This window comes from Eucalyptus grandis, chromosome 2, assembly GCF_016545825.1.
Source record: "Eucalyptus grandis isolate ANBG69807.140 chromosome 2, ASM1654582v1, whole genome shotgun sequence".
Lineage (NCBI taxonomy): Eukaryota > Viridiplantae > Streptophyta > Magnoliopsida > Myrtales > Myrtaceae > Eucalyptus > Eucalyptus grandis.
This window is the reverse complement of record NC_052613.1, coordinates 35,101,623-35,124,415: the sequence shown is the minus strand read 5'-3', so window position 1 is coordinate 35,124,415 and position 22,793 is coordinate 35,101,623. Positions and strand designations below refer to the sequence as shown.

Sequence of the window (22,793 nt, the reverse complement as noted above, 5' to 3'; positions counted from 1 at the left end):
TTTAAATAGGTCATTAGACAAGTACCATTTCCCCACATACATCCCTCATTTCGAAAGTACAAACTTGTCATATTCAAATACAACTTTGAAACCCTTCTTGACAAGTATCGGGCCAGAAATTAGATTTTTTCGAATCTCCAGTACATGTAGCACATTCAGCAGGGCGACTTCCTTGCCAGATGTAAACTTCAGGATCACCTTTCCTCTTCCGGCAATCTTTGCTGGTGCAGAGTTAGCCATATAAAGCTTCTCATCTTCTTCATCCTTCTCATAAGATGAGAACATGTGTTTATCTGCACAGATGTGATTTGTGGCACCCGTGTCTAGCTACCAGCCATTAGTGTTCGACACCAGAGATGCTTCGGACATTACCACAACAGACAGTCTCTCAATATTCTCATGTTTTGTCAAATTTAGTTGCTGGGCTACACCATCGTTCTAGCCTTTTTTCAGGCGCTTCTTGCAATCCTTAGCACGATGGCCAAGCTTGTTGCATATAAAATATGTCCCTTGGAATTTCTGGAACTGCTCTTTCTGCTTGCCTTTTCCTTGAAAAGATATCTTCTTTTTCTATCTTGCTTGGATTTGGAAGATTCCACAAAGTTGGCCTTTGGCTCAGAAGAAGGGTTCGCACTCCTATTGTCCTCCTTGATTCTGAGGCGCAGAATGAGATATTCAAGGTTCATTTCCTTCCATTTGTGCTTCAAATAATTTTTGAAGTCTGACCAACCCAGAGGTAGTTTCTCAATCATGGCTACCACTTGGAATGATTCACTAAGTATCATTCCCTCAGCCGAGATGTCACTTAGAATTAATTGCAATTCTTGAATCGACTCATGACAGATTTAGAATCCACCATCTTATAGTCCAAGAATTTGGCAACCACAAATTTCTTGGTGCCAGCATCCTCAGTTTTGTATTTTTTTCTCTAAGGACTCCCATAACTATTTAGCAGATTCAATATTATAATAAACATTAAAAAGAGAATTCACTAAACGGTGGATATAATTTCGGCATAAGAAGTCCCCATGCTTCCAAGCCTCCAATGCACCGAACGTCGTGACATCTTGCTCGTTTGGACTAATTATCGGGCACACCTCCGATAAATATTTCGTTAGATTGAGCATGGTCAAATAGAAGAACATCTTCTGCTGCCACTGTTTAAAGCCTACTCTAGTGAATTTCTCTGGTTTCTCATGAGCTGTAACTGGAGGTGTTGCCATCACGGTAGACAAAGTTCGTTGAACTATCCCTCCAAAAACGGAGCCAAAAGCCATTTGGCTTGTACTGTTCTGAAAAACAGTCCTAGGCATACCAGTCGTATGACTTGTACCTGCACCACTAAAATTGGTGTTAGCCCAAGGGCCCATAGCATTGGCTGCTACAAATTCAGATCCTGAGGGTTGAACATCTTCCATAGCAACGGTCGAATAGACCATAGGAACATCTCTTGAAACATTCGAGACATTGAAGGGCACTTGGTTGTTTCTAGCCATCTCAATAATGTAACAAAAACAACAAACAATGAGTGATCTAATCGCCTTAAGATTGTTGGAAATTAATCCAAAGAAAACAACACTGTTTGTTGTAATCAGAACATCAATGTAAAGAAGACGATAACGGCTAAATAATATCATTCTTTATATGTAAACTTACAAATCTTGAAAAGAATAAAATAAGATATCACTGAAAAATAACATAAAATTGGAGGTGAGGTACGAATAACCGAATCTCCTTAAGGCGATTAGTTCTTGCCAAAGGTGCTCCGTAGATTCACGAACTATGCCTTCCAAGATACATCACCTCGAACCTGTTTGGATTAGCACTATGCAAACAAGACTCAATTGAACCGTTCAATTGAATCAGCACACCCAAGAAAAACAGGAGAGTAGAAAAGTATATCAAAGCATTTTGAAATTGAGTCGAAGGACCAAAAACCAACGCCTATGAAGCTCTATGCTCATATCTATTTATAGAGCTTTTTTAGTTCATGTACTACAAATACATGAATTAAATAGACATGTGTATCCACGAGATTAATAAATTAAGAGATATACGAATTCAAGAGATTCATGAATCCAAAGACACGTGAATTCAAGAGATTCGTGAATCTAGGAAATTCATGAATTCAATAGATACGTGAACAGAAAACTATAGGAAATTCATGAATCCAAAAATAGATACGTGAACAGAAAAAAACGTATCTTAATTTATTGGCTTTCGTTGATCTATTAACCATAATTATAACCATAATTATAACACTAACAATATGTATACCGCCGAATTCTCTGATTCAGAGGCGCGAGGACAAGTTGCGCTCTATATTCCTGAGATGGTTGAGGTCTCTTCCTCCTCTTTCTCTCTCTAAGATGCACGTGGGCCTTGAGCTGTATCATTGTTAGTTCACACTTTGCAATCCACATAACGAGTTTGTCGTATCATTTAGAAAATCAGATTGGTGGATATATCCCGGTATGTCTAGAGCGTTTTCTTTTCTTTCTATTTTTTATTTTAAAATAAAACCATGTACCATAAAAATCAATGAAGGGGCAAAAAGAGAGAGAGGATGAAAACGTGATGATACAGGGTAATATGCATTATATAGAATTTATTGTCGCGACCAATTTTTTTCGGGGTGTGAACCACCTAAGGTTTGGCTAATGGATTGTTAAGCCTAGACTTAACTCGGGCTCTCCCAAGCCCATACCAATTCGCGACTTTCGGTTTAAGTTCTTAACATGCAAATAATTTTCAATCAGGAGTCGCCACTAATCTATTTTTTGGTGGGTCGATTAGAAACCCAAATAAAGTAACGGGAGATTTACTTTATTCCTACGAACCAGAGATTTGTGAGTTCGGGGACTTGGTTACGTTAGATTTCTCTAACGCCATTTCGGTACCTTTATCTTTTATTTTGAAAAAATTGTTTGGCAAGTAACTTGAATTGATTTTAATTCCTTAACATGTGAGGTGACCATGCGGGTGCACAAACCACCAATTTAACACTCAAGAAAGCAAATGAATAAATTGCAGGACTTACCTCATAGCAACGAAAGCATCTGCGTTGTTAGTTTAAATTCACATCAGCAGTCCTAAATATGATTTTTAATTAACACGCAATTTTTGTTTTGTTTTCACTTAATTAATGAAAATCATGCGATATGCAATGCATGCCACTAATTTAACATGAAATGATATGACATGGCAACATGACTTAACTATATGACCTAAGCAATATGACATAACTAAGCATGTAGTCTATCCTAAGCATGAGATGATTTATTCTAAATAATTTTTTTTGTATTTTCTATGAGATTCGAAATTAAAGAAATGCAACATTTAAATATGCAATCTAAATTAATCTAATGACTTAATTCTAATTAAATGGCCCTAATCTGATGACGGTCAATTTCTAATTAGAAATAAACTTAACAAAAATCACTAAATGACGTGCATTTCATGGACCTAATTCTATATGACATGGGCATTTTTTTTCTTAACAAAACACACAATTTATCTAGGATAGATTATCTACCTATAATTGATAAACATGCAACCCTAACATGCAATGACGTGCAAAGAATGCCTTAATTCAACATGATATATGCATGATGATTTTTTTTTTTTTTATTAATTTCGAAATTAAAATTTTCACGTGCAATTCAAATAATGATAAAAACTAACATCCTAAATGAATGTGCTTTTTCTTTTGGTTTTCTTTTTCATGATTTAAAATAAAATTCTTATTTTAAATATAAAAGATAATAACCAAACCTAATCTTAATTCAACATTTTTTTGGATTTTTTTATTTAAAACTCGAGATAAGATTGCAATTTTAACCCTAAATCAGCAAATCTAATCCTAACTCAAATATTTTTGGATTTTTCTTTTATGAAAATAAGATCGACTCAACCAACAAATAATCAAATAAGATAATATTGATATCTAAAAATTGACGAACCATATCTCGCGCATGAGATCGGGTTGGCCATTTTAAATTAAATCGCAAATCAAATCTGGCCAGAGATTGGATTGTCGATTTTTATAAGGGATTGCGAGTCGGATTTCGGGCGCGAAAATCGGACTGTCAATCCCCCTAACTTGAGGCACTTTCATATTGGGATCTCAATTACATATTTAAAGAGAACAATTTCACTAAAAGAATAAAATAAAAAGGAAAGAAAAAGAAAACAGTAAGTAAATAAATAAATAAAAACTACCTAATTTTCCCTTTTCCTTCCAAGCTTCGTGTTCGTGGCAAGTCACCAAAGCAGAGGATCGGAGGTCCGGCGGGGGAAACTCCGGCAAAGGCAGTGGCTGTGTGGTGGGTCACCGTCAAAGGAAGTCACGGTGGTCGGAGCTCCGGCGAAGGGACTCGGTGGCTGGTGGACACAGCTGCAGCAGCTGGTCACAGGTGCTACAGCGGCGTCGCTCGGACAGGGAGCAAGCTCGGAACGGCGTGCAGGGGCGGAGACCGACTCGGCGGAGGGCTGCTACAGGCGTCGTGGGTCGTCGCAAGGACTTGGGTGGCAGCAGGCCGCCGGGATCGCGAGATCTGGACAGTGGGCCACGAGCAGAGGACTCCGGGTTGCGGCACGGCAGAGCAACTCAAGTGTCAGTACTTGGGCAGCAAGAGCGTCGGATCGCTAGGCCTCGGGGCAACGGCACGGCGTCGGCTGGGCGTCAGGCGGAGGCGAGCAGGGACGCCGGGACTTCTGGTACTGCAGATTGGCGACGGTAAGGCGAAGCAAAGGCGTTCGGGTCGCGGTTGCTGCGAGGGTCTCAAATCCGTCGGCGTCGGGCTTCACGGACGGCGAGCAAAGGCGAGATCTGCTGGGCAATCGCAGGCGAGTGGCAGAGCAGGGCCGGAGCGGCGTCGGCAGGGAGAGTCGCGGACGACTGGGCTGGCGTCGCGGGTTGCTCGCGAAGGAGGCGCACCGAGGCTCGGCGTCGTGGTGGCGCGGGTCGTCGGGGCTCGTGGACGGAGACCGGCGGCTACGTCGGCGTGGGGAAGGCGGCTCGGCTGTAGCACGGCTCGGGCCTGCTCGCGGAGGGTGGAGCGTCGGGCTTCGCGGAGCGGAACAGAGGTGAGCAGCGAGCTTGGGGAGATGATGAATAGTGAGGGTCAAATCACCTCTGCTTTTTACTTTTCTCCTCTTTCTCTCTCTCTCTCTCTCACGTTCTAACTTTTTCTTTTTTTCTGCAGTTTTTTTCAAAGAAGCCCCCCATTCTCTCTCTGTACACGATTGCTTTTATAAGTAAAAATAGGTAATCTTCGTAGAATATTTTATCTCGTTTTTTTTCAATATGTACGAAGATAATCTATAACCTCCCGATCACCCAAATCCTTATCTCAAAATATTCTCCCGATTTCATCATCTATTGATAAAAAATAAGATTACAATGCGATTTTTTTAATTTTCAAAAATCATAATATCGCATCAAATCTTAATTTTTCGCAAGATAATCAATTAAAAATAACGACGGGCTTTGGTTAATTTTATCCTTTCATGGGCCTAGCCCGGCCTATTAATTTAAAATTCAAAACCACCAATTCGACCCATCCGCCACCGGTCCAATAAATAAAATGCAAAATATGCTAACTAAATGTAGCTATGCAATTAATATTTTTTTTCAGGGGTAAAAATTAACCCCTAATTTTTATGCAATAAATGACTAAATAGATCGCCAAAATTTAGGTGTCAACATTTATCAAAGGACTCTTCTATCTAGGTTGAGGGGAATTATTTACGTGTTAACTTAAAACAAATGGATACGAGCGATGCCATATCTGTAATCCTTTTACAATAAGTCTTGTTTCATCTGATTAGGGATTAAAAAACACATGACCCTTTAACATATTGAGGGCTCATCGTAAGGTAAAATATAATCTTATGTATAAGACGCACAAGTCCTCTTCCTCTAGGTAAATTATTCATACGTGCTGTTCTCTTTTCATCATTATATATAAATATGACCTTGAAACCTAGGAAAAAAATTGATGTTGTTTCTTTTCTAGTGCAGAACTGCGACATGGATTGAGTTACCGTGCGGATGGCCAGGCCTTTACATAGGATTTTTCTGAATTTGAAGTGAAAAGTGGTCCAAGGACATACTTATCGCCAGGAAGATGTAGCATGAGAGAGACATTTTATCCGATAAAGAAAGACATGTCATTAAAGTTGCTGTGACCTATATTTTAGTGACCTAAACTTAAGCAATTAATTAAACAAAACTTCTAGATGATTAGACTAACTGATCTCCTTCTCCTCCCCCATCAGTTCAAGTGGACCACCTCCTAAAATGCATGAAAATTCTCTTGGCCTAGATCCGAACCTGTAGTCCGAATCTAATCACAGCCATTGATTTCTAAATCTGTAGATGGGACCCACATTGAATCATTGTACCAAGATCTTTGTCCAGACAAAAATAAACTCGGAATGTAGGAATCATCAGGGACTTATTGCATAATGTTCAATACATCTCAATAATTGAACATGATGAGCTTGAGCTCCATGGGTAGCTCCTCTCTCTATCTAAAAATTATAAACTATATAGATAAAAGAGACCTATGAGTGAACTAATAAAACTTTAGGTTTTGATGATGATACAATTGGGGGTCGATGCAGTTAACTTTAGAGATCAATTGCGTAGGCAAATAGGTAGTAATTAGCATTGTCCAAAACACTGGACCATTATCTAAATGCGACTGATGTGCTTCCCCAATTTCTATAATGAATATTTATCCATGATTCTTTTTCAGATACGGTGACGGGTCCACATTTGCATTTCGCCGGAAAAAATCATCAGAGAACATAGCACTATCAAATTTCAAATGAATTATAGTTAAAATGTTGTGGACTTTAGAAATGGAAAAAAAAGTGGTTGAAATGCAAAGAGCCTTCAAGTGCAAAACCATTAGAAGATCCTAATCATAATCAAATTTCTCATATTCGTTGCTTACCTAAAGCTTACCCTCTTTTCTGTAGTTTATTTATCTGTTATTTCAACCAAGGAAGATGTTAGCAGAAAATTAAGAATTTTACCCCTTGAAAGTCACATGCATTGACGAAAATAAAAAGAAAAAGGAAAAGCTAAGAAAGGAAGCTAATATAAGACATAAATTTTGGAGGAAAAAATTCACTTGGTAGGGTGAAAATGGAAAGGATTGAGGCGCATCATGACATATCAGGGTCAATTTGCAAGGAGCCTTTCATGAAATGATGCCAAAAGTCTTCCATTGTTTTATTTCTTTTTCAGTAATTTACAATAAGCAAATTTCTACTTTGTGTCCTTTCTCATCAATGCCTTGTAGCAAATATACAAAAGACTCCAGGATGCTTAATTCAACTAGAAGGTGGGGTCACAAGCCTAGGGCACTCAATAATTTAGCTACGTCGTGGTTCACCAACTTTTCTTTTTATTATAATTAGGTTTTTTCTGTTATATTAAGTCCCTCAATTTCACTGATTGCTGCAATCATATAATTAATTTGAACTTTACATCATAAAACTAACCACACGCTCCCTTAGCAATATTTAGAAAAGTCAAGGGGCACGCCGTGTTAGTGAGGAGGAGGGGTACTGCAAGCGATAGCATGTGACGTGCCAAATCGAATCATATCATAATTTCTCCTACATTATAGCAAAAGTATGCGACATGTCAAATCATAAAATCTTTTGAGGAGATACATCCTCCCTAGTCATGATAGCACCCCCAGATCAAAATGAGTAAAGTAGAAGTACCGATGGCTAATACCGTGAGATTGCTTAGCAGTTAAGAATCAATTTGAACGCATGATTCTGGTTCAAGTCCCAACATTGCCGAGGACAAGTTTGGGCCCTACATTGAGGGTTGGGAAAATCATTCTATTGGTACTGATTTTATTATACATATGTCATTTCACTCATAAAATTTTCAATTTTTATTAATATAATATTAAATATTTGTGGAAGATTATAATGTAATCCTTCCGGTCAATTTTTACCGGAAATCGCCAATGTGGTGTGGTGATCTAGTTATCGTTAAAATTAGCTAGAATGACCATATTGGAATCTCGCATAAAGATTTAAGATTAAATTAACAAATATTGAAAAGTTTATGACCTAATTGACATATATACAATAAATTTATGACTGATTGGACGATTTCTCCTCTGGACTTAAGCTCACATCTTACTTTGTCTATACAATTAGTAGGAATATTTCAAGAGACTTCCTCATCATCCATAAAAAATAATAATAATGAAGAACAAAAGTAAGATCAGCAATAGCTTTAAACAATATATATGTTGACTGTCCTAAACCATCATATATTGGTCACGCATAATAACATACTAATACTTGAATTTGAATAGGGTTAATACCCTGAAAAACCTCAAACTTGTATACATGTGACAAATTTACTTTAAACTATTTTTTTGACCACAAAAAACCCAAAACTGATATACATTTGACAAATTTATCCCAAACTGGCACACTCGTGACAAATTTACCCTATGTTAATTTTCGTTAAATTTTATTGTCAAATTATTAAGTTAAATGACATAACAATTGACTAATATACAAATTTCAGATTTTATGCTTTGTTTGTCATAATTTAAATTTTTGTGATTTTTTGTGGTATTAATCCAATTTAGTGGATGATATATTTGTTACAAATTTATCAGTTTAGAGTTTTTTATTGCGGTCAAATAAATTAGTTTGGGGTAAATTTGTCATAAATGTACAAGTTTATAGTTTTATATGGTTAGTCGAAGTAATTTTGTTACATGCATATTAGTTTGAGGTTTTTCATAGTAAAAAAAATAGTTTTTAGTAAATTTGTCACAAGTGTATCAATTTGGGGTTTTTTAGGCTATTAACCTTTTGGAACATTGTCATTAGTTTGGGAGATGGGGACGTGAAGATTTTTCTTGCGTAGAATAGTTTTAAATTTCCCTCTTGTTGGAATACTTAATAGAAAGAAAAAAAAAAAAAAATTCAAAAAAACTCAAGAATGAACGGAGGAACTGGGGAGGGAAATGTACGCAAAATTCTCGGTAAATACGACATATTGTCTGGTGAATGACTCATTTAGCGACTAACGATACGATTTAACTGGAGGTGGGAGTAGGAAAGGAAGGATGAACATTCTCCACGTGCTGATCATTTCAGAAGCTGCTTCTGGAGAATCTGTTCAAAAGTCAGTGTGTTTACTTGTGTTTTGAGCAATTAAATAGTAAATCATGCAAATTAAACTTTTAAAACAGTTAGTAATGACCTTAGCAAAATATCATATGATATCAAACATTTAAATCTTTCGATACCTCATTTGCCTTCCCAATTAGATATGTCTATTCTTAGTATTATACAAAAAAATCAGATTAAATATGAGGGTGAGTATTAGTGTTAAAATAATTAAATAGTAAATAGTATACCATACATTTATCTAATAGTTTAATATTATGAAATAGATGGCAGTAATCCCAATAAAATCTCACAACTTTGTTAACCTTTGACTCTAGCCTAGCATGTGTATTCAAACATTCAAGAATTGCGGGAATTTTGAGAAGAAGTTTGAGTGCTTTGTTTTCTCGATGATCAAGCTTGAGTGTGGAGAATGAAAGCTTGTTTGGTTTTTGGTTAAGAGTTACATGTACCTAATTTCCTTACTTTCAAGGCGGATTAATCTAAGCCAAAAAAAATCGTAGTCAGGGTGGCGAACAAAAAACGAGGGGTTTATATCATTTTCTTCTTTGAATGATTTGATATATTCTTATTATTTGCTGAGGGATCACATGAAAATGATACTTTACCAAGCTAAAAGTATCTCAAAAGTTTCTTGAAACCCGTCCATTACGTTCTTTATTGGAAATTTTGCCATTAAATATTTTGGGTTGGGGGGACCAGAGGACCTTGACTTCATGACTTTATGCATGAATATGTATATGTGTGAAAAATATTATTATTTGTTTTTAGTGGGGCAAGAGAATATTAATACGATATTGAACTGATGGGTTTTTATATGAACCTACCATCGTACCTAGCCACATCTGAAACATGCGAAACCCATTGGGATGTTTGAGCCAGTCATAACATAAAAAGTAAGCAAAAGGACAACAAAAGTGCACCGATACGAGAATTTTCAGTGTATATGCTAAATGTGTCAATTATGTCTTATGATAGAAGACATTTGAATTCATTAAAATCAGACTTAGTTATCTAATAATTATTGCAAGTTTATTAAGACTTGTATTCGAAAATAATATATAAATATACGTGACAAATTATTAATGGACATTTAAACAGTCGAGTTATACTAGATGCCCAATAAAAAATCAGTCATTTTTTTTGGGCATGTCAATTTTGTAAATCAAAAGTCAATTTGTCTAGTATTATCGAATCGAAATTCATGTTTTAGCCAAAAAAGGAAAAAAAAAAAAATCGAAATTCATGCAATCGTTATTACCCCCATGATAAATCAAATTAAAATAATATAAACGACGTGTTGGCTCTGCTATAGGCTGGCGCGAAGAAAAGGTCCAACCAATGGGAATCTGCATGGAAATTCCGTCCGCCATTGCATGCTTGTAATAAAACCCAGAGAGAGAGAGAGAAGAGAGAGAGAGAGAGTAGATGAACTTCACTACGAAGGAGCCTCGCAGAGGCCAAGACCAGGACCCGATCCAATCCGACCCCGCGTCTGCTCAGTCGCCGACATGTAGTCCTACCTCCGACCGGCGCCCCCACCGCTGGCCAGGTCAACGGTGACGCTCCGGTGGCGAGCCGCCGGTCCAGGGATTCCACGACGTCCGAGGTGGAGTTCCAGAGGCAGCTGGCTCTCGGGAGCAGCTCTTCCAACTAGGAGTTTTGCAGCAATGATCGGGAGAACGGCCAGATCCGCGCCGCAAACCAGTTGAGCTTGGGCAGGCATCGGAGGGGCGATGCGGGGAGGAAGAAGGATGAGGCCTTGGTGGAGACGAATCCAGACAGTACTGGGTGAGTTTGGTGGTGTAATTGTGGCTACTTAATTGGTTTATTTAGTGGATGAGCTTGAATTGGGGGTGTTTTACTGGGGGCTTTTATAATTCTTTTTGTTTGATATGCTCGGATTTTGTTATTTATTATGTTTGGGATTTGTTTGGTTGCTAAATATAGACAAAATGATGCTGATGCTTATGTGGATCAATGCTTGGGAGTCTTCTTTCCATTTCTGAATTGGATAAAACTTAGGTCTTGCTGAACCTTTTATTCTGCTTCTGGCCGGGGCATTTATCTAGTAATTGTGCTCCCTTCTGTTATGTCATGCATTGAGATTAGTAATAATGAAGCTGTTTTGCTTAGGTTTCTGTGTTCATTTGAATAGTGTATCTACTGGGTGTGTTACATGTGCTGAATTACCTGTAGCGTGTATTTGTACGGGCTGTGAGACTATTGCTTTCAATTGGTTCCCTGTGGTGATTTTGAACGTTGTTACCCATGGGATTCAACTGGAGACTCAGAATGGTTTTAGTATTATGTTCCTTGTATGACCTTGACAAGGCATCCTAGCTGTGCTGACAAGTGTTTCCTCCTTGGATATGTTCCCCTCAATATCTTTGAGGTCATAAATGTTTTCATATCTATTATGGTTCTGGTATCTTGTTCTTTTGGCTTGATGAATCCATCTCAGCAGTTTGTAAGATCCCCCAGATATAGAATTGGATAGGTTTCTGTCCTAATTCCCATACGAGAAATCGTAGTGTCACATAACCTAAATAACTATGGGTATAACATTGTTAAACATGTTGATATGATCCATGCTTGGTCTTGTTCTGTAGCCATTACTTGTATGGCGGGGCTTCTTTGTTTCTTCCATTTTGGTTTAACCAAATACATTTTGATACAGAAATATGATGTGATTGATTATGAGGAGAAAGTGGTGGATGGATTTTATGATGCTCATTATATCTCCACTGACTCAAGGCTTCAAGGGAAAATGCCATCTCTTACGGATCTCTCTGTCCCTGGGAGTTCTGACTTTGAAGCTATAATAGTTAATCGCAGAACTGATCATGCACTTGAAGAGTTGATGCAAATCGCTCAATGTATAGGATTGAACTGTCCTGCTACTGAGGTTACCGTTTTGGTTCAAAGGCTTGGTGAACTGGTAACAGGACATATGGGTGGCCCAGTAGAGGATGCTAACATTATGTGGGCTAGGTGGATGGAGAGGAGCACACAGTTGAGGACATCTCTCCAGACAAGTGTGTTGCCAATTGGGTCCATAAATGTTGGCCTTTCAAGACATCGTGCTTTGCTTTTCAAGGTAAGCTCTTTACCGCATCTAAGTTGGGCTTTAGCAGTCCGTGCTGCTGATTTCTACTGATAGTGGAGCTCGAGGCAATTGGTTGATGTCGTTTACGAAGTCTAATTTTTGTGATCTTCTTTAGTTCTGGCGCAAAAAATAATGCCTTGAAAGTATTCTGGATAATTGATATTACCACCAATGATGAAAAAAGATCCAGTATCTGAAGTGTTATAATTTTATTATGTGAAGGTGCTCGCAGACTATAAATTTGCCTTGCCGACTGGTGAAAGGTTGCCATTACACTGGGCTGGATGATGATGCTGTAAACGTGATAAAATTGGACAATCAAAGGTGCTGGTTGCCTCTTCTTTTCTGTTATTGTGTAATCATATAGTTACTTTGTGTGGTGCTTTCTAAATTCTTTTGTCAATAATTGTCGTGTTGAGTGGGCACTTCTTTTGCTTATCACTGTTCCTTTTTCAATTTAGCAGAAATGACTACTCTTTGTGCATATGTTTCATATTTCTTCCAATAAAAGCTCTACGATGTATTTATTGCTTAATTTCTCTCGTTTAGCTCCTTGTAACTGAATATGTTAGAGATATGAGAACATTTCGTATTTTACTGATTTTAAGTTTATAGATTAATGATAATAGCAACTGAATTGATATCTTTGTGTCCCTTTATTAGGAAAGGCTGCAATTTAATGTGGCACGGTTGCGGCATTGTGCATATTTTGTGGGTTTCAGCCTTGGGAGAATGGATATTTGAAGGCATACTTTATTCTTCTCAAAAAAACATAAATATTTTCCAAATGAGAATTCACGATCACCTCCTGAAGTTAAGGAACAAAAAACTGACACCTTAGGGTATATGCAGATTTTACACGAAACTTAAAGGGATAAGTGCACCATAAGTCCTAAAGATTGTCACAAAAATACAATTGAGTCCTAAAACTTTCAAAAAATGCAATCAAGTTCTAAAACTTATCACGAAAATACAATCGAGTCCTAAAAGTTTCAAAAGTGCAATTCATGGAAATACTTAATTGGATTAATTTGACAAGTTTTAGGATTTGTTTGCACTTTTTGAAAGTTTTATGACTCAATTATACTTCTGTGACATAGGAGTTAATTGCATTTTTTGAAAGTTTTAGTCTTGATTGCACTTTCATCACAAGTTTTTGGATTTCCAATACACTTGTCCCGAACTTAAATTACCTATGGTTACTATTTCTTAATCACATCTAGTGAATATAATCATAATGTTGCAGCACTTATACTATGATGTATAAACCATTTATCTCTCAGGCCATTCTCTTCCCTTTTATATCGAGTGTTGTTATTTTTATATATTCATCCACTCAAGAGCATGAAATGCACAGTTCTTTCTCTGAAATATGTGATAGTATACTGTAATTGGCGATGGTTTTCCCTACCAGAGGGATTTCATTTGTGTGTTCTTGATTCAGGGAATTTCTGGTTGATCTCATGGCTGCTCCTGGGACGCTTATACCAGCCAGTTCTTGCAGTGGGAAAGATAATAAGCCTGGTGTTGGTTCTTCCAGAGTATCTGGTAGGACAGCTCAGCAGTTGAATGTGAATGAGGTCCCACGGAGCAAAAATAGTTCAAAGGACTCCACAAGTCTTATTGCAGATCTCAATCCTCTCGCCATTAAAGGCTTTTGCAAAGCTCCAATGGAAGGTAACAGCACGGAAATCAAAATCGATGAGATGCCAAGACAGAAACATAACCCTGTTCCTGATCGGCGTCCTGTCCTGTTGATGCCAAAAAATCAAAATTCTCCCAATGAAGTACCAAGAAAGAAAGATTATGGTTTAAAGGAAGGTCTGTTTCAGAGAAGTAATCGGGTACCAAATTCTTATTATGTGTCATTCACTGGCATCTCTACAGCTGATAAAGTCAATACAGACAATTTCTGGTGGGATAACTCAAGAGTTGAATATCGATGTGGTCCCACAGAGCAAAAACAGTTCAGAGAAGCCTACAAATCTTTCGGCAGATCTCAATCCTTTTGATATTAAAGGCTTTCGCAAAGCCCCAATGGAAGGTAAAAGCACAGAAATAAAAAATAATGAGATGCCGAGACAGAAAAATAACCCACTTCCGGATCAGCCTCCTGTCCCATTGATGCCAAAAAATCAACATCTTCTCAATGAAGTACCAAGAAAGAAAGATTACGGTTTTAAGGAAGGTCTGTTTTCAAGAAGTAATCGGGAACCTAATGCTGATCATGTGTCATCATCCATTGGTAGATCTACAACTCATAAAGTCAAGCTGAACAGTGTACACTTGAATGCCCAAGTCAGAAAAGACCCTCTTAGGACTCCGGAGATTTTGCAAGATGGTGTAGCGGAATCTCAAATAGGACGTGATAGACATGAAATTGGTTTATCTGGTCTGAAAAGGTGGACTAATGACAGATTCATGGACACAAACTTTGTGTCGAAGGATTCAGAAAGCCCAAGCTCATCAATTGATAATAATACAATTAAGGTTGATCGAGCACGTGATGATGTTGATGTTGGTGTTGAGATTCACTGGGAACATTTGATCATTTGTGAAAGGATTGGAAGAGGTATTGCTTTGATGAAGTCCCTGATTGGATAGATTCTTTCATGTCCTTGTGCATGTCCAAATTTACTAAGAGAGCAAGACTCATGGATAAATATATGATGATCCTGTTGCTGCATTTTTATGACATTTGTTTAGTATTATGAGATATGCTTTATCACTATTGTACTGCCTATTATGCTCATGGCTACCTAGCCATGTAACTAGAGATAAAGTGCATGTCATCTGAGAAAAAGTTCTGGCAGTCCAAATGTAAGCATAATTGCAGTAGTTATTATAGCATGGACAGCAGTATTTTCTCACTGAATTGCATCTACTGTTATTATGTCAAAAATATTACCCCAATTTCATGTTCTTCTAAACGGGTTCTTATGGAGAGGTCTATTGTGCTGACTGGAATGGCACAATCAGTATCATATATTTCTACAAATTAAGAATTGGCATTGCATTAGTTACTCGAAGAGGTTCTTTATGTTTAAAGTATGACTTCAATTTGTTTGAATATGTGGAATGTGCATATCCATAGGCTCCCTTTATATGACTGCTTTTAAGCAAGTGATCCTCCTTGAATATGAGAATTAGTCTTTGGGTCAAAAGAAATGACAGTTAGTCCTACTTCAGTGTTCTGCTTTTGCGCATTAGTTTTGGAGTTTCAAACTAGGCAGCTAGCATGTAACGGCAACATCTGATATGGTATCAAAATCCGGCATTTGAACCTAAGTTGTTTAAAAAAGAAAAAAAAGAACCTGAATTGGTACCTTGACAAAGTACCTGACTTATTGGACTGGTCTCAACCATAAAAACTAATTTTTAGTAACTCATTCATGGCCTTGTCTAGTTACTCTTTCATATTTTGGATAAATAGATGGAATTTTTCCTTATGGCCAACGTGCTACACTTTTATTAGGTGCTGTCAAGATTATTGTTCTATGTTTAGTTCTTTGGTAATTAGTTGCAAGTTCTCTGGATATAATCGAATCCTTACTGTGAAGACTGAAGAAGTTTGTTATAACAGTCACAATGAATGTACTGCTACAAAGGTTTTTTTTGTGCACTGTTAGTTTGTGACTCAATCAAACTCCATCCATGTCATAGATGCACTTTAAACACTGGGTTGTTTGGGTTTGTTGTCCTTGTGGTTTTTTATACTCTTACATATAAAGAACTGGAAAGAGAGATGGTAGATGACCCTTTTTCTCTTATTTACATTTTCCAAAGGTTTGTATGCACTTACTATTAGTATTTTGCAACTGCAATTCAGACATTAGCTTTGCAAAATACTCAGTGTTCATATGTTCTTAATATTTAAAATTCTATGATATGCCTTGAAACATAACATAAATTACAATGTGTTTTAGAGTCTTAACATCTGGCTTGACTCGCTTGTTCTGCAGGAGGTGGCTGTGAAGAAAATTTGGGATCAGGATGTCTCAGGTGCTTCTTTGGATGAGTTCAGACGAGAAGTAAGCTAGCAATAGGTCTTTCATTTGTGCTCTTTATCTTCCAGTTCCTTATTTCGGACCAGAACTTTCCAGTTTTATTGAGAACCCAAAAAGTATAGTGCAATCGCTTAATATTGATGATGAGTTTCACAATAAGGCTTCCTTATCATGCCATACAGTCTGCATTGTCAGAAATATTACAGGAGAAAGGGGCAATTTGCTTTTCTGTTGCTTTGTTGATGTAGGCACAGAGTTCATGGCTTTTCAATTAATGTTCTTCACATAAGATCTGAATGGCACATAAAGTTCAACAGTTGAAACCAAATGGGAAAAAGATTTATGGATCACAATTTCAGTTTAATTTATGTGTGTCAATATGTATTTTGGAAGCGAATGAATTAGTGTGTTCAGTCATTGATTTGCATTTTTAATAAGAATAAAAATGAGGACAAACAAGAGATGTTTCCCCAGTATATCCAGCTACTGTAAGATTAATTACTATGCACCTTGATTTTTGCGTCTGTGCAAAGGTTGCAGAGAATGCATAGACATTGTCATCAGATTGCCATTCTTTTCATGGGTTCCATGATCTGTCCTCATCTATCTAATGGTTGTGTTTAACGATTTAATTGTTTGTCATCAGATTGCCATTCTTTTCATGGGTTCCATGATCTGTCCTCATCTATCTAATGGTTGTGTTTAACGATTTAATCGTTTGTTTAATTTGCTTATTTAGCAAGGAAAAAAATGAGGACTAATCAGAGCAATGAGTCAAGAAATGCTTTTCCAATATATTCAGGGCAATAAGTGATGATGCATCTTGTTCTTCTGTTCCAAGGTGTGGATAATGCGTGGATTGCATCATCCAAATATTGTTCTTTTCAAGGGTGCTGTGGCCCGTCCTCCACATCTGTCTATCATTATGGACTTTCTTCCAAGGTACAATTTTTTGTGCCTCATAAAACCTTGGTAGTATGCGAACAACATCGATTGTTTTTACGGGGATGCAGCTAATTTATCTGTTGTTAAAGGGTATTATTATTTGGACGGCGCGTGACAATCTCATTTTGCTGTCCATTTTTACTTTTGTTGACTTCTCCAGGGAAGCTTGTACAGAATTATACATCATCCTCACTGTCATATTGATGAGAAACTTAGGATAAAAATGGCCCTTGATGTGGTATGAAATAATTGGTCTCCCTTCTCTTTGGTGTTGGAGATATAGATATTTCCTTTTCCGAAATTGATATAAGTGCTTATGCAAATTTTACAGGCAAGGGGAATGAATTGCTTGCACACGAGTGTCCCAACAATAGTTCATCGAGATTTGAAATCACCGAACCTTCTTGTTGACCAAAACTGGAATGTCAAAGTACGTACAACTTACCAATGTTGCCTGCTCCTTTATTTTCATTCTTTCACTTCTTTAAATAACGAATCAAGCTATTCTCTTGCATGCATATCATTCATCCATCTCCTAGGTGCTACTAACGTCTTGCTTGGCCTTTTTCTCTTTTTCTGGGATACTCTTTTCCCTAACATTGTGAGCACCTCAGATATGCTCGATATTGACTGGTATTAGCTTATTCTGGGATAACATGTGGACTTTATTTCTTGTAGACTCTGACTTCTCATTCTCTCTTTTCACTGCCATGCTCAAACTTACATTTGTATACAACACTGATGTGGATGATTCTTGATTTACCAAACTTGCTGATGTAATGCAATTTCCATCAGAAATGTGCTCTGCGATTTTGATGTGAATGATGATTACGTTTGCAGTAAAATGTTGATTGCGTCCTCACTAAAATTTATTGATGTGCAGGTCTGTGATTTTGGGCTGTCACGCTTGAAGCATAATACTTTCTTGTCATCCAAGTCAACTGCTGGAACGGTAAATATGGAAGCTTTCTTGAAAATCATTCTTGAAGAGTTTTCAAGGATGGAGAGAGAAAGATATTCAACTATATTGAGACAAGGAAAGACATTTGGATGGTTTCTACTAATAGCATTTGGTGTAGTTAAATGGACAATTAGCAACAATAAAGGAAAGTAGAGGAAACAATTGTAAACATCATTTTTGGTCATTTCGGAAGTAGACTTCTTCTCTAATGCAATCTTAAACGGTCAGACAAGCAAGTACATGGTGTTTTCATTTGTGAAATCAGAAAATAGTTTGCCATGGCATTACTAAGCAATGCCCCAAGAGTCTGAGATTCTTTTTTTCCTGATTTATTTTTTACTTGGATTTGGAAAAAATCATTCTTGATGTTTCTCAAGATTTTGAGCTGTTCCTAATGTGAAGTTCGTGGTCCTATCAGGCTGAGTGGATGGCACCAGAAGTTCTCCGCAATGAACCGTCAAATGAAAAGTGAGTCGTGCATATCTAAGGTAGTTTCAATTATTTTGTCCAGACTAGGTTTCTTAAGCTTGTGTCGCTTAGATTTGCAATAGTCAAGCCTAAATGATTTCTGTTAAGTTACTTTATTAAGTTTCCTTTATTATCAGAGTTTTATTTCCTTTTTTACTTACATAAGGATATTATTGTTATATACAATTTATATTCAATATAAATACAATGGGTGTAGGGTTTCGTGATTACGTAAAACTACAGTCCTCTCTTTCTTTCTTTTACGTTCTCTTTCTCCTCCTTCTCTCTTCCTTCTTTCTCTCTTTCTACTTGCTGCAGGTTCTCTAATCAGTTTTGTGACATGGTATCAGAGCAAGTCTAATTACCTGATTACTTGATCCTATTGTTGGTTTGAGAGTCCCCTAGGGTTGGTGCATAGCCACCTAAAGCTGTAATTTTTATTGGTTTTCTCTTCAAGTTTTGATACATATGAGATCGGAAGATATCAAATTCATCAGGTTTGGTTTGTGAACATGGATTACAACACTTACTAATCAGCAGATTCAAGAATCGGAGTACTTTATTAATTATGGTTGACTGATCTTGCTAGTTTCATTAAGCATATAATTATTTGAATCGAGATTTCTGTGGTAGATATATTTATATTGAGATTATCGTCATGAGTAATACTACTACGACTCCTATTGCTGCTATTGCTGCTCTTGCTACTGTTGTTGCTATTGTTGCTATTGCGGCTATTGCTGCTATTACTTCTGCTGCTCCTACTATTACTGTTGCTCCTGCTGCTACTACTATTACCGTTGTTGCTGCTGCTACTATTGTTGCTACTACTACTACTACCGCTATTGTTACTGCTATTGCTGCTATTGCTACTGTTGCTATTGTGGCTACTGCTGCTACCGTTGTTGCTATTGCTAGTGCTGTTACTGCTACTACTACCACTACTACCGTTGCTGCTACTAGTGCTGCTACTGTTACTACTACTATTACCGTTGCTGCTATTATTGCTGTTACTACTACTACTACTGTTGCTACTGCTACTGCTACTACTAGTTGCTGCTACTACTACTACGATTGCTAATTGGGCTCTACTATCTATAGGAAGAAACAAACTAAGAGGTTGAATATCGTGCTATGGCACATACTGTGGCCAAATTGTTGTGGCTGAAATCTCTTTTCCAGGAGCTTGGATTTTCGATTAATCAACCTATTGATATGATATGTGATAATCAAGCAACTATTTATATTGCTAGGAATCATGTTTTTCAAGATCGAACTAAGCATATAGAAGTTAACTGTCACTTTGTTCGGAATGATGTGAAGCAGAAGCTGGTTGCTACTTTCTTACGTTGCCTCTATAGATCAGTTTGCTGATATGTTTACCAAAGCATTATTCCGTCTTGCTTTTTTGTTGCTGGTTGTTCCAAGCTGGGCATAGGCGACCTATATGCTCCAGCTTAAGGAAGGGTGTTAAGTTACTTTATTAAGTTTCCTTTATTATCAGAGTTTTATTTTTTATTTTTTATTTACTTACATAAGGATATTATTGTTATATACAATTTATATTCAATATAAATACAATGGGTGTAGGGTTTCTATGACTACAGAAAACTACAGCCCTCTCTTTCTTTCTTTTACGTTCTCTTTCTCCTCCTTCTCTCTTCCTTCTTTCTCTCTTTCTACTTGTTGCAGGTTCTCTAATCAGTTTTGTGACATGGTATCAGAGCCCAATCAGCATATGATGTGAAGCAGAAGCTGGTTGCTACTTTCTTATGTTGCCTCTAGAGATCAGTTTGCTTATATGTTTACCAAAGCATTATTTCGTCTTGCTTTTTGTTGCTGGTTGTTCCAAGCTGAGCATAGGCGACCTATATGCTCCAACTTGAGGGGGAGTGTTAAGTTACTTTATTAAGTTTCCTTTATTATCAGAGTTTTATTTATTTTTTTTTTTACTTACATAAGGATATTATTGTTATATACAATTTATATTCAATATAAATACAATGGGTGTAGGGTTTCTATGACTACAGAAAACTACAGCCCTCCCTTTCTTTCTTTCTTTTACGTTCTCTTTCTCCTCCTTCTCTCTTCCTTCTTTCTCTCTTTCTACTTGTTGCGGGTTCTCTAATCAGTTTTGTGAAAATTTCACTTATGAGCATTGCTTTGATCATATGTTTTAATTATACTATTAGGCCTTGTGTTTTTCATTGCTTAAGCTGGAAAGCATTCGTCCTGGCCTACTTTTTTGTCTATATTGGGATTTGGATGGACTCTGATAATGTCCTTCTGATTGACCCTATCACTAGGTAAGCTGTACCTTACACAATATGTATATATAGAAAAGAGAAAAAAAGGTCGTACCTTAAGCAAAGTTCTTTTCAACAGAATGTGTATCTCTTGATTTCTAAAGAAAAAGACATAAAATTGAGAAGATGGAACTTTATTCGATCAGAGACTCTGCTTGGATGTGACCATCAGGGAAAATCAGCTTTATAAGAGTTGCATAGCTGATGTTATTCGCTCTATTTATGTGCTGATGTCGTATGCGCTGCTTAAGATGATATAGTTAACCACAGCACTTCCTTTTCATAAGCTTAAGCTGTAAGAATGACAAAACTTTATTCGATGTTTTGTGGGTTGTGCAGATGTGACATTTTTAGTTTTGGAGTCATTCTCTGGGTGCTTGCCACATTGAAAATACCTTGGACTGGGATGAACTCAATGCAGGTTGTAGGTGCCGTAGGTTTTCAAAATCACAGCCTCGAGGTCCCCAAAGAAGTCGATCCCTTGGTTGGAAAGATCATCTGGGAATGCTGGCAGACGTAAGAAAAATTTGAGCACCATAAGCACACAAATGTTATTCTGTTGAACTAGTCGCTCATCATTTGCTCATGTCTTCTTACAGGGAGCCAAATTTGCGGCCCTCTTTTGCAGAGCTCACTATAGCTCTGAAGTCATTGCAGAGGCTTGTAATTCCTTCTTGACTTGGATCAACCAAATACACATCTGACACAGGACCAGCGACACTTTTCTCTTCCCCTGGAGATTCAAGTAAAGACCACACCTTGAGACATCTTCACAGAGTGAAAAAGGAGTTCATGGCATCACTTCATTTGCATGGTGGCATCAATCTATTCTCGATAAATTTATACTAGAATGAGAAAGAAGAGAAGCTGGTTAGGACAAAGGGTTCGCGCTGTACAGTAATCTTACTGTTTCTGCATAGAAAGACTGTCATTCACGGTTTCTTTGTGGAAGGAGGGACTCAGGATGCCTCCTTCAAGACAAAGGAGAAGCTGTTACTATGAAATACACGTTTCTACTATTTATCCGCGGAGTATAGAGGAGATTAAGAACTGTCAGTTGACTCCAGTCGTGAGTATTTGCACCCTGTATATAGATGTGAATAATAGATACTATTTAAACTTCGCTATCTTTCTCTCTCTAGATAGCCTACAATAACGACAGAAACAAAGTTGCTTGAATGTGCTGTCATATCTCCTCTAGGAGTTCTTTACTCTTCTAATCTAAGCATTGATGTTCGGGCCACGACTTCGAAAATCTTCTGCTTATTCTGGAGCTGACTCGTTACCCCTGACAGCTAATGAAGCTTTAACGGCATTTCTGATCTATGTAGCTCTCCTTTGATCTGACAATATGTATACCGCCGAATTCTCTGATTCATAGGCGCGAGGACAAGTTGCGCTTTATATTCCTGAGATGGTTGAGGTCTCTTCCTCCTCTATCTCTCTCTAACATGCATACAGGCCATGAGCTATAACATTGTCTTTCACACTTTGCAATCCACATAATGAGTCTGTTGTATCATTTAGAAAATCAGATTGGTAGATATATCTCGGTATGTCTAAAGTGTTTTATTTTCTTTCTATTTTTTTAAAATAAAACCATGTACCATGAAAATCGATGAAGGGACGAAAAAAGAGAAAGGAAGAAAACGTGATGGTACAAGGTAAATGCATTATATAGAATTAATTGAAGGACTCTTCTATCTAGGTTGAGGGAATTATTCACGTTTGTTAACTTAATACAAATGAATATGAGCAATGCCATATCTGTAATCCAATAACAATAAGTCTTGTTTCATCTGAATAGG

The 22,793-nt window shown here is 37.3% G+C and overlaps 1 protein-coding gene across 1 annotated transcript; it reads left to right on the top strand.

Annotated features, from left to right (window-relative positions):
* The first annotated feature begins 2,269 nt into the window (after positions 1–2,269).
* Positions 2,270–22,124, top strand: LOC104434997 (serine/threonine-protein kinase EDR1). Its single transcript, XM_039307026.1, is given in 20 exon segments — positions 2,270–2,341; positions 4,246–5,088; positions 6,765–6,769; positions 10,636–10,961; positions 10,964–10,980; positions 11,870–12,289; positions 12,521–12,531; positions 12,533–12,622; positions 13,743–14,316; positions 14,318–14,870; positions 15,232–15,271; positions 16,260–16,329; positions 17,147–17,247; positions 17,410–17,488; positions 17,582–17,680; positions 18,134–18,202; positions 18,630–18,679; positions 21,325–21,501; positions 21,585–21,660; positions 21,662–22,124. Coding segments are annotated over 20 exon segments (3,759 nt in total). The 3' UTR covers positions 21,749–22,124.
* Positions 22,125–22,793: the final 669 nt, after the last annotated feature.